The 13,271-nt window shown below is 45.7% G+C and overlaps 1 protein-coding gene across 1 annotated transcript in view; it reads right to left on the bottom strand.

Annotated features, from left to right (window-relative positions):
- Positions 1-4,788, bottom strand: part of GALNT2 (polypeptide N-acetylgalactosaminyltransferase 2) — a 67,062-nt gene extending 62,274 nt beyond the window's left edge. The window contains exon 1 of the mRNA XM_083433635.1: positions 4,568-4,788. Coding sequence (XP_083289761.1) covers positions 4,568-4,678 — 111 coding nt within the window. The 5' untranslated portion in view covers positions 4,679-4,788. The remainder of the gene's footprint in view (positions 1-4,567) is intronic.
- Between the last annotated feature and the right edge of the window lie 8,483 nt (positions 4,789-13,271).

The raw sequence follows: 13,271 nt of genomic DNA, 5'->3' as shown, positions 1-13,271 counted from the left end.
ACCAACCTTTCATCAAAGAAGCTCAAGGGAGCATAACTCATTCTTTCCCCCTCCATTTTATCCTACTAGCCCTGGGTTCTAATCTCACCTCTATCTCATGAACTCATCAGGTGCTTTTAGGCAAGCCACTCTCCCTCAACCTTAGGCTCACACCTGGGTGAAACAGTACCAATTTTCATTACAGAGTTGTAGTGTAAGGCATATGTTGAGCACACTGAACACTGAAAGCACTATACAAAAAAGTACTATCATTAAACTGCTAGAGAGCCAATCTAGAAGAGTTTTCTCAAAGCTCTGCTAATCTTGTCTCCAGAACTCTGCAAGTCCTGTGTTCCGCTGGGACCACACAACATTTGGAACAAGGCACTGACAGATTAATGGACATTGAAAGCCATTTGAAACCTGTTTTTTAACTTAAGATTCAAAAGACAAGAATTACAGAAGTAAGAGTTGGAAATCTCTTGCCCAAAGTAGGAAAATATCTTAACCTTCAATACAGTAATGTTGTGGAATGACTACTCTGTCTGCCTACCACAGATCCCTTGAGCAAAAGTTAAGACACAATTTTTCCTACAGCCACAAAATATTTCATACTGGACAAGATTTCACAGCTATGGAAATGAGTTCGGTAGAGGCACCAACGGATGTTGATAATCAAGGTATAATGTTTACTTATTTATAGGATACCAGTACCTAATGACCATACCAATCTTTTTTATTTTATATAAAATGTAAGGCAGTAGTATAAACAAGTGAAATTTATTACCCAATGTATTTTCATAAACATAAGCTGATATTAATATATACTCAATATACACAATCACAGTCTGCATCACAGGGTTGAAATTAAAAGAGAAAAGCAACAGAAGCACATTGCCCTCATTGGAAAAATGTTATATGCCTGGACATCTCAATAAGAATTCAGTTATCTCTGCATAATACTCAAGGGTGGGGAGGAACACTCTTCAATTTGCAAGTCTATGTGACACTCCTTCATCAAGATTAGCTTGGTGAATAAGTGAGTCGGTGTAAGATAAAGGTTAGCGTGCTGCTACTAGGAACCAGATCGAAAGGTCGGCCCCATGGCGGGATGCGCTCCCGTTGCTCGGTCCCAGCGCATGCCAACCTAGCAGTTCGAAAGCACCTCCGGGTGCAAGTAGATAAATAGGGACCGCTTACTGGCAGGAAGGTAAACGGCGTTTCCGTGTGCTGCGCTGGCTCGCCACATGCGGCTTTGTCACGCTGGCCACGTGACCCAGAAGTGTCTCCAGACAGCGCTGGCCCCCGGCCTCTTAAGTGAGATGGGCGCACAACCCTGGAGTCTGTCAAGACTGGCCCGTACGGGCAGGGGTACCTTTACCTTTACTAGGAACCAGAAAGCCAGTGGTTTGCTAGATCTTGTGACCTGGCCTTGAAGGTCACTGTGTGACCTAAGGACAATTCCTACCCCATAGCCTAACCTACCATACTAGGTTGTTGTGAAGATAATAAAAGCCGGGGGGGGCATGCACATCTCCATTAGCTGTGCATAGAAATAAAGGATAGAAATATAATAAATATACTGTACTGCCATTTCAATGTTGTACTACGAACTAAAGCCCTATATAGACTTATCCCCCACTTCTTTCTCTCTCCTATAGCTTGTACCTCCTCTACTAGTCCTACTGGCTACCAATGGACCAGTTTCCATAGAATACTTATGATATTATACATACATAAGAAAGCAGTGACCAGAACTGAGACAACACCAAGGATAAGTGACAGAACAGAGGCGCACGCACAAAAATTGGCTGAACTTAGTAACTGAATGAACTATCACTTGAGTACCATGTAAACTAAATAATCAAGATTTCAATATAGCCAATCTGATATGTTAAAGTTGTAATTATTTGCTTTGTAAGTAATTAAAGTGAATTTCCCAATTTCCCCAGCAGTAAGATTTCTATTCATAAAGCACGCACACCACTTCAAGTTTTATTTCAAAGTCTGACATCCCCTGTTAATGAGCCTTTTACAACAATTTCAAAAGCTATTACGTTTACACACCTCTTCCTCTGCTTACAATTACTAGGCCATTCTAAAGGTTGGAATTAAATGTTATGCTTCACTGAGAGAAAATAGAATCCTAAATCACCAATCCGTGTATAATTGTTCATTTCCCCCACTTGTGGTCACAGACCTTCAGCTCAACTGGGTCATTACTTCAGACTTTCTCCATTTAAGATCCATGTTAAGTTTGTAACTCATTTCTGTAATTCTAACCTTTTACATTCCACATTTCTTAGCTCCCGAAATGACAGGTTTTATTCTCAACTTTGAGCACACTATTCATAACACCCAATACGACAACTATGCTAATGGAAGCTTTCATGGACATAGGGCAACAATTCATTTGTTTACTTCTTTGGACCAGTACTTTGAAACACTAATGTGGTCACTGGTTCTGAAAGAGTGTCAATATTACAATCAATGCCAATTTTTGGCACACATGACCAACTGGCTTGGTTGGAGAATTGTTAAAATAGTACTAGCAAGAATTTCTTGAGCTTCTATAATCAGTTTATTACTTCCTGAATTCATAGTGACAATTTACTACATAATATTTCTGGCCACATACTATACTGTGTTTCTAATACTTAATCCTCGTACTTTTATTTGCCAAAGCAAGAAAAGAAGAAAACTTTCAAATCATCTTGAAGTCAGTTCTTGGTATCCCTTTTTATATACCAGAAACTCGCAATATATGAAAGGAATCCCTGGATTTCAAAATCTTGCATTTTTTATTTATTTAAAGCAAGTAAATTCCATTATAAAGACAGACTGTCAAACCACTGAACTGAACTCCAATGTAAAAATTTTCCATGACTGAAGAAAAACCTCTAATTTTAGGGCAGGGGTGGCTACTTGTAGCTCTCTAGATGTCACTGAACTACAAGACCCAACAGCCCCAGGCAGTATGATAAATGGTTTAGCAACACTGAGACTCTGGACATGAGTTAGTAGCACTGCTCTATGCCTCTGATTCACATATTGCCTGAAATATTGCCTGCTCAATGAACTATCATGATAGGCCACCTGAAAGATTTAAACAGCTTAGTGAAGCAACTGTTTCAGCACTGCACATATTCAGCACTACCCAAATATTTACAGAATTATTTCAAGAGGACAAAGCCAAAGAACAGGTACTGGAAAAGAGGCCTGCTCTTTACATTCCAGAAATCTGAAGATCAACCCACTGGACCCAATTATAGCTAAAGAACACAGCACTAAACGAATACAGTGGAAAGCAGTCAATTGTCTGAAAAAATTAACATTCGCTTCTAGCTTCAGCAGTATTTATACCCTCAATACTGGGCCGGGGGTGGAGGTGAGATACACTACTTCACCATAGACAAGAGGGGCAATGAAAGTATTTCCAAGGTCGGAGCCTATGCAGAAGAGAGACTCGTCACGCCACAAATAAGCAATTCATCCAGAGAAGTGACAATCCGGAGCAATTCTTACCAGCTTCCCCCCTTTCCCCTAACAACGCTCCCTCCCACGCCAATTCCCCCACAAACTGCGACGTGGCTCGCTTCTGTTGGCTGCGAAGCGACTCGTGCAATGACGAGTTGGAAACCAGGCTGAAGTCCACAAAGAAACCATCTGCTTAATTTCTTTTATTTTCTTTCTCTATTTTTTTTTTTTTTTTTTTTGAACAGGGAAAAATGGGTAGAGTCAGGGACGCTACTGTGTTCCTCTCCGAAGAGAGCCAGCAAAGGGCGGCGGGGGGGCAGGCGATCCCTCGCGCTTGGAGGGCGAACTCCTTCCACAGAGCGAGAGAGAGAAGGGGAGGAAGAAGCAGCAGCGGCAGCCTAACCTCGTGTCGATTCCTGGATGGGGTGGAGACGGAAAGCGGAAGAGGGAGACGCTGGAGGGGAAACCCCCCACCCCACCCCCACAGCCTCGCTTCCCTCTCCTCCCCACGTCGCAGGCGGCTTTCCCTCCCCGCCAAGACAAGGAAGCAGCGCCCTCTCCCTCACCGACCGAACGGAAAGCCCCCTCGACCCCCGAAATAAGAGAAGGGGGAAGCGGGCAGCTGGGGAGGAGGGGGGCGCCATATTTTACGGCGCTGCTTTCTGCCGCCCAAACCCCATTTCGAAGGGACTCCTCGCCCTGAGGGGAAAGCGAGGGCGGCAGGAGAAAGGAGCTCGCCGCCTCCTTCGCCCATCGGGGAGGCGAGAAGAGACGCGGGGGCAGGCGAGGGGGGAGCTAGTTCCCGCTCGCCTTCGAAGCGGGAGACGTGAGGAGGAGAGGGAGGAGGAGGAGGAAGCCGGTCCCCGAAGCGAGGCGCGTGGGGCGGGGAAGAGGAGGCGCCGGGTGGTTCTGCGGGCGACGGGACGGGCAGGGCGGCTGGCTGAGGTGAGCCGCGGGGAGAGAGGAAAGGCAGGGAGCGGGACGCCGCGGTCACGGGGAGGAGGCGGCGGCGGGACTGGCATAGTTCCGCCACCGGAGGAAGCCGGCCAGGGAGCCGCGGCGTCGCCCGGCCGGTGTGGGCGCCTGCCTGCCTGGCGCTCTCCTTGCTCACCTTCCTGCCGCCTCCGGCGAGCGCGGCGCTGCCGCCCGAGTACATGTAGTAGGCGATGCCCAGCACCCAGAGGAAAGCGAAGCAGAGCATCAGCCGAGACCGGCGCCGCATTCTCCCGCCCGCCCAGTGCTGCAGCAGCGGCACCAGCCGCCGCCAGGCCAGCAGGAAACGGGCAGCAGGCGCCGCCGCCGCTACCTCCGCTGCCGCTGCCGCCGCCGCGCAGGGTCAGGGGGCAGAGGGCGACGGCCCACCCCCTGGCCAATCGCGAGCCGGCCTGCCCCGCGAGGGGCGGAGCCAGGCGCGTCGCCATGGTTGCAGCACGCTAAGCCTCCTGGGGTCCCTCCCATCGAGGCACGGCGGGGAGGGGGGCTCGTGCGGCCTAAGCGCGTAGTGGGAGGGTGGGGGAGGGGTCCTCCTCCGGCGAGACGGACCGGAGATCTGAGGAGGAGGCGGAGGAGCAGCAGCGGGTCTCTCCTGTCGCTACTTCTTTTTGCCCAGCTCCTCCTGCAAACGCGGAGCTCAGCTCAGGCAGCAGGAGGAGCCGGCTCGGAAGGGCTGAGTGATCTCGGGAGACCCCCGGCGACGGCTGTGCGGGTCACCTCGGAGGGCAAATCGGAGCAAAAGCGTGACCTGCCTTCCAGCAGAGGTTTCCAGAGCAGCGATGGGAGATGGCGCGCAGGGCAGCCCAATGCATGTTTTAAAGTTCAGTGGGGGCTTACTCCGGAGTAAGTGGGGCCGCTCGCTCTTGTGCGCTTACTTGGGTGTAAGCGGCATCGGGCTCACTTGCAAGGAAACGGGCCTAGGATTGCACCGTGGATCGTGTTGCGGGGAGAGGGTGCAAACAGGCTCCTTAAGCCGCTCGACCTGTGCAGAGATGATTTCAAATGGCTTGTTGTGCCTGTGTTCTGCGGGAGCACGGGGGCAACTGCCCGACATTTGGCATATCCGAATAACGCAATGTCTGAAACTTTAATGCTCTTTGCATTAAATATGCCACTCTTACAAGCTGGGGGAAGAAGCAACTGGCTCTCCGATTATAAATAAGAATTAATGGGGAGAATGAAACGAATGCAGTTCAAGTGAATGGAAATTGAAACAAATTCATTGCAAATGAATGGGGGGAAAACAGTTGGAACTTCTTAAATTAAAACAAATGGGAAACTAAACATTTATTCTTCTTTGCATACCCATATTACCAAGCAAGACTACTGGCCTATACTGTACACCCATCATTCATCATACTGTACTGTGTCAGGTGTTTGTATGTGCCACCCAGAGTGGCTGGGGAGGCCCGGCCAGATGGGTGGGGTGTAAGTAATATATTATTATTATCATCATCATCATCACCTTTCCAGGAAGCTCTGGCCACAGATCAAATCCAAGTCTTCCTATATGTTAAGACTGTGCCTTTCCACAAACTTACATATGGCTAGGGACAAAGAGGGCTGGCCTGAATCTCTGGGAGTCTATAAGGGCCCATTTATAATCTGTCTGTGGCTATGTGACCAGGGGTTGCTTTCTTGAGCATGGAAGATAGGTTCTTATTTGGCCATTCTTTCTTTATCCTGAAAGACCATAAGCTTTTGGTCCTGCCTCTCCTTGAGATTTTCCATTTCAAATGGTTAATAGAACCACTTGTAACTAATAACTTGAACTTGAGTTTGCATACCTCCCAATCAATTTTTCTTCTTGTGCTGTGTCTTGTTAGTCCTTGGCCTCAGGCTTACAATCTATTTCTTTTTTTAGTGATTTGTAAGCAGTCCTGGGAGCCTATTTTGACTGAAGAACAGAATATATACAGTGCTATTTTTCTAGAAGATGAGTTGCTGGAACTCAACATGAACGCCTTCATTGTTATCTTGTAATGGCAATGTTGTCCACCTGAGAGGTGCCAGAACTGAGTTCTGGCTGTAAAAAAGCCCTGGAGATATATGTATCACACACCCTCTATAACCATGTATCTGTCATGGAAAGATACGACATCTGAAATGTATGAGAATTTAGCTCAGTAGCACCCAAGTTTCTTAAAATGCTCACTTCCAAGAGACAGAGGGTGGGAAAGCATTAGAAGAAATGCTAGCCCTTCATTGTCTTTACTCAGAAGGGGGTGAGAGAACTTGTCCCTGTTGCTGAGGCAACTGGCCTTTGCTATGCTGAATTTGTGGGCTATTAAATCACCTGGGCAGTGCAACAATTGGGGGACCTCAGCTCAGTTGCTTAGGCAAAATGGGGAAATCCAGACAATTCAATGCACTGCACTGGCTCATTCTGGCTACATTCCTTTTTAATGAAAGCATGTGTGAATTGGAGTAAGACATGAATAGGCAACAGTACTATGTAACAGGAACAATCCTGAAGATAACAGGCTAGTTTAGCAGGTATTGAGCAGCCTCCCTTAGGAAGCCCAGGTAGAACGGTGGGGCCAGCTTATGCCTCTTCCCCTGCTCACAGCTTCAAAATACAGCTGCTGGAGACCAGAGGAGAGCAGAGTCGTCTTGTGCTTGGATTCTGCTTGTGAGATAAGGGGGAGATAAGGCATGAGGCAGAGAGGCAGGGTCCCATACACCTTGGCTCTGCACCTCCTTCAATCAGGACCCCCCACCCGTGTTTTTTATATGACAGGGCACATTTTGACTTACCGTAAATGTAGGGATCTGCCACAGCTGTTGTCATGCCCTCTGTTAGTTTGGCTCTCACCTAACAGAAAATGGACTTTGGAGAGGAGTGATCCATTTTCTCTGGTTAGCAATCCTGGATTTTTATGTTTTCATAACAATAGGCCATGCCTTGGAGTGATGCCTCTGAAAGTCAAAGCATGACCTGAATAGTAAATCAAGTTATTATTCTTTCTTTTTCCAGTCACTTAATGTTTTTTAACTCACTGTTCTTCTCAAGAGTGGGAAAGCATCCCTGGACCAATTGGAGCATTGGAGCTTATCACTCTAGTAGGTCTCTTAACACGAGATGTTAATAAAAATAAAGGAAACATTTTCCGCCTGACTGGAATTTTGGTGAGATCACAGCACTCATTGCTGGATTGCTGCAGTGTTTCTTTCCTTTTTTCTCTCTTCCCCCCCCCCCACCCCCGCCCACTTTTTACGGTGTTTTTTTCTTGGCTCAGTAGCCTGCCTGCATGTCCTGTTCTTTAGCTGACAATAACAAAAAGTGGAGGAGCGGTAAGGAAATGAAACAGAATGGGCAGTGGATAAACTGGAATCTAAAAGTCTTGGGCAAATAAAGGGGTTTTGCCCAACATCAAAATGCCAGCTCTTGTGACAGCATTAAGGGCCACAACAAAATCACTCCAGTCACCTGGGGGATCTCATGGACCAGAAGCGCAGCTTCTGTCAGCAAGGAGTCGTGCATTCAGTGTGGTGAGCCCAACTCTAGGGAACTGCCTCTCAGCAGAAAACAGGCAGGCAGCATCCTTGCTGAGTTTCAGTCACCTGCTTAAAACTGTTTTATTTCAGGAGGGGTCAGCACTATGCATGTTGCTCTCTGATCTATGATATTTAATTTATGTTTTAAATTTTGTACATTTTTATTTTGTAAGCTGCTTTGGGATGGTGAAAAGCAGGTTATACGTTTTAAAAATAAACAAGGGTGCAACTGATTCTCTACCCTGGGCCCCAGCCCTACTCAATTCTGCTTCTTTCTGACACACACATAGAGGCAGCTCAAATCTCTGGTTCTTGCATTAGAGTTTGTGCCCTCAATCTTTTATATTGTAAACCACCCTGTGAACCTTGGATGAAGGGTGGTATAGTAATTTAATATAAATAATAATAATAATAATAATAATAATACCAATAACTAGATGTCTCTGTTTAGACATGCTCCCCAATTGGGGAGGTGACAGATTGTGCAGTGGAGGTTTATTTTTAACACTAAAGGGAGTAGGTGGAAAATGAGAGCAAAACCCTGACAGACCCACCTCACCCCCAAGCTCTGCTGCTTTAAGATTCTTTTCCACAGCCAGTTCACCCCTGGTATCCAAGCCATGCTGGTGAGGAAAGTCTCAAAGCACTGGATTACTGGTAAGGTGTGAGAGAGAGGGCAGCTTTTGTCTCCATGCCTTAAAAGTGAACCCCTACTTAATAAATGGGGTTACTTAAAAAACTTTCACCCGTCTGGTTTGCTCCTAATAGTCCTAGTAAAAACAATTGCCCTGTTGTGGTTTATCTATATGGCCTGTATCACTTTCTCAGCATACCTTCAGTGCCCCAGGGGAATCACACACCAGGCTGAGCAACAACCATCCTTTTCATGCTAGGGAGCTCAATGTAATCAGTTGTTCAGATCCTGTCTTCCGTTCCTGTAACCTGAGTAGAGATATGGTTTAAATGTTGGAAACACTTGATAGCAATCTACACTTACCCCTTGAAGCTTAGCATTTGGTTGTTCCAAAGGCAAGCATTGACCCTTTAAGAACACATCAACAAAGCAAAACACTCACTTAATGCAAGAAGAAAAAACCAACCTACAATCATTTTAGGTAAGAAAAATAGAACAACTTCCATCCTTTTTCTTACATTCATCTAGATTAATGCCATTCATGGCAATGATGACTGCACTAATTGTTGGACCCATCCACCCCACATCTTCATGATAGCTGATGTAAAAGGATTACACACAATCTTTATGTGATGTTTATCATCTGTATAATCCAGGGGTCCAGATGTTATTGAACTCCAACCCACATCTGCTGCTGCTGCCAGCATTTTCAATGATGAGAGCTGAGAGTTGTAGTTGAACAACATCAGGAGTGCAACCCCTGGTATAATCCACCGGGAAAATAATTCCTGTTGTTGCTTTTTGTTCTCTTGCTCTGCAGGTGTTCTTTTTTTAATGTCTGGACACATTTTTCACTTTGATGTTTGTGGGGCAAATGAGCCCCCTTTCTGTCAGTTTGTCTTCAGTTTGCATTATATCAGGCAGAATTAAGTGCTATCTAAAAAATTTTACCTTGACAGGCCCGTAGGCTCCTCTGCTTTTATAATAGCAGCATGAATTTCCCACCAAGGAGTCTCATCTTGACCTCTGCCAAAAGTTTTAAAGCCCTTGTCGTTTTTGAAGAGTTTGAGCTATAGCCTTGAAAATGGATGGAATGTAATAGCAAGGTCAGCAGCATCCCTGGTAAATGGGTCCGGCACCGAAGCCCCATACACTGTCTTGCCGCTGGACCGTTGATGCAATCCTTTCATCCACACAACCCCGAAAATGCACACACACAGATTCAGCAGATCTGATACTACAGCAAGACCTCAGAAATGTCTAAATTACATAGCCTGGGATTCCAGATTACTCAAGCAACATGGAATGCTGAAATGACACATACTACCTCATTTCCAAGCTACCCAGCCTCTCTTGTCTGTATCCAAAAAGAAATGGGTAGAACTTGTATCCAGTGAAGATATACAGTAACAGTAAGCCCTGTGTGTAAACCAGGGATGGGAAACCAATGGCCTTCCATATATTGTTAGATGCCAATTCCCACCAGCCCTGGTCACCATGGCCAGGGCTTTTATTCGGCCAGAACTTATCGGAACCCAGTTCCAGCACCTCTCAGGTGGGTGCTGTTCTCATTATAAGAGAACAATGGAGGCGTTCATTGTGAGTTCAACATCTGTTACCATAGTGCAACAACATCTGGAGGACCTAGGTGTAAATTACCGTATTTTTTGCTATGTAAGACTCACTTTTTCCCTCCTAAAAAGTAAGGGGAAATGTGTGTGCGTCTTATGGAGCGAATGCAGGCTGAGCAGCTATCCCAGAAGCCAGAACAGCAAGAGGGATTGCTGCTTTCACTGCGTAGTGATCCCTCTTGCTGTTCTGGCTTCTGAGATTCAGAGTATTTTTTTTCTTGTTTTCCTCCTCCAAAAACGAGGTGCGTCTTATGGTCTGGTGCATCTTACAGAGCGAAAAATATGGTAAATAGTTCAATTGACAATGCTACCTGGAGTGTTCACGGTAAGGCAAGGCTTACATAAAAACAAAAACAGGAGAGCAGTTTGGTTCTCATCCATCCCCAGTGCAGGCCCCATATTACAAAGAAGATGTGTAAAGGTTCTGAATACAATTAAACATTGTCTGTATCACTCTGCAGATACTTTTGGTTTGAAATGCACAGGAATACTTCCATTTTACAAGTCTGGAAATACAGATGTTACATCTCAATGCTTGAGTTATGCAATTCCTTGGGCGGCGGAGACAGCAGAATTGCACAGATAAACAACTGCTTCTCCCAAGGGGCCCTTGGAAAGTACTGGCCCTAATGCTTTGCTAAAAGCACTTGAAAATGTGTGTGTTTTGGGGGGAGGGTTGATAGGAAACTACTTAGACTTAATTTGACAAAATCATCCACTGAAAGAGCAAGGGGAAGGGCAGAAGAAATCCAAATGGAAAATATACCTTATTTCAGTTTGGTAGAACAGCAGCTCCCAGATAATTCCAATGTGTATATGTTTGTTCCAGAGTTGATGGCAATTACATGAAATAAACAACTCCAAAAATGGCAAATACTTTAAAACAGTAATATGTACATAGAATAAGAGGCCCTCTATCAGAAGAGAAAAGGAAGAGGATTTGGGGTTCTGATGTTCTGCTATGAAGCCAGTCAATTTTGTGAATGGCTGTGCTCTCACTTGAAATCTCAGATTACTTTTATTCATTAGAAATGCAAAATAGTTAGCAATAAGGGTGATAGGTCTAGAATGTGATTCCATTTTTGCCTGGTGCTCTGAGAAAAGTGCACATCAGGAAGTGCAACATCCATGTTGGTGAAACTCAGCGTCTGAGAGGCTAACAAAATCACCTTGTTTTATTGCTTCTTGGGCTTGGCATTTATCCAGAGAATGAGCCCGCAAAAGTATTCCCATTTGTGGTTAAACATACGTTAAAAAGGGTTACGTTATGTAGGCTTGCAGACATGGGGTAGCATTCATGTGAGGGGCTAGAGGCAAAAGTGGAAAGAGCAACAACTGTGAATTTCACCTTTGTACAGCATCTAGTTTCTACGTATATATTCTTCCACATCCGTCTCTCTAGTCTTTCATCCCAGCAAGGAAGAAGCGTGATCAGAGATCAAGGACACATTCCAGCCAAGCAAAACCACTGAAGAAGAATGCAGAGGTGGCAAGAGATGCGGTTATGGGAGGAGTGTGGCCTGGGGAAAGTTCCATGGAACTTTCCATAGAAAGATCGGGCAGGTTAAATTTGGTCCCCAACTCTGAGGTTTCCCCTGCCTGACCCCCAGACAGGCTTAGAGAGGTACCAGATATCCATATTCACTGGATCCTGCCTTCTATCAACAGTCTAGCAGTGCTAGCTGAGATCCAAGCCAGCTGACAATCCAAGACCTGCCCATAGCAGCCCAGTTACCATATATCATACAATCACATCTTTCCCCCCAGGGCTCCAATCTACCACCTCCAACATTCCTGCCATGTCAAGTTCTCCCAACCACTAATCAGCCAGCTCCCATTGTCCCAGTTACCTGCCAGCAGTCTGGGGGAGGTGAAGCCAGGCAGACAGGTGAGTAAGCAGGAAATCCAGTGACCTGGGAAGCAGATCAGCAAGTAAGAGCCATCTGACGGCAAGTGGTCCCTGATCCAAGGACTGAGGGCAGATAACTGGTTTTCAGCCTTGCAATATTATCACCAGCTAAACATCACAATGTATTGATATATCACGATGTCTGGAATAAGGATGGAACTATGCAGAGGTAAACAGAGAATAAGGGGCTCTGGGTCCAGGGGTATGGTTCGAGACTCTCTGGGCCTTAAGACAGGACAATCTTTCCTCATATCCTCCTCCTCGTGCCTTCAGAGGAGGCTTTCCTGTGTATTCCATCATTAAGAACATAAGAAGAGCTCTGTTGCAGGATCAGGCCCACCTGGTCCAGCACTGTGTTCTCACAGCAGCCAGCCAGATGCCTATGGGAAGTGCAGAAGCAGGACCTTAGCTAGAGTTGAAATGACGTGGGAGCTCCCTTGATCAGCAGGCAGGCAGTTTTTCTGAAGCCACTTGGCCCGTAAACTTCTTTTTCAAAGAAAGAAAGCTGAATATGACACCACTTTAATAAACCAATGCTCCGCTTTGGAAAGCCAGATTCCATTTTCCTGAGCATGACTGCTGAGATGCAGATTTCTAGTGTTCCCTCTGCAATAAATGACTCAGTTGCTATTGGCTGCTAATCAAGATTAGTTTTGTCATTGCAAAAGTGGACCGTGTCTTAGTCAACGGAGGAGAAAGGACATGCTTCTCAGATATGCTCCACTTATGTGCCAGTAGTTCAACCCTTGCAAATATGGTTAGACCAATGCGTGCCTTGAACTCTGCATATTTATCGGCATCTGTTTTGTGCAGCTTCGTATGTATGTCATTTCCAACCACAACCCTTGCACTTATACAAAGGAGGATGACAGTCATATTCACCCACATACCATTCAGCTCTGTGGGTGGCCTTGGATAAAACCACCCTTTCTTAGCTTGAATGTTATATATCCAAGTGTGGTTGTGAGTTAACAGTTGCTAGGCACACTGGGGACAGTTTATTTGTCCATATAACTTATTCTTACCATATTACACCCCCCCTCCATTTTTAACCCAGATTTAGTGTTTTTGCTGGGGTTTTCTCTTGTTGCGGTTCCCATGCAAATGGTAGATCCGGATTAACCAGGGAAATGATATGGGATAGCATTTT

Source organism: Podarcis tiliguerta (genome assembly GCF_965153285.1).
Source record: "Podarcis tiliguerta genome assembly, chromosome: 3".
NCBI lineage: Eukaryota > Metazoa > Chordata > Lepidosauria > Squamata > Lacertidae > Podarcis > Podarcis tiliguerta.
This window is presented reverse-complemented; position numbering and strand designations above follow the sequence as displayed.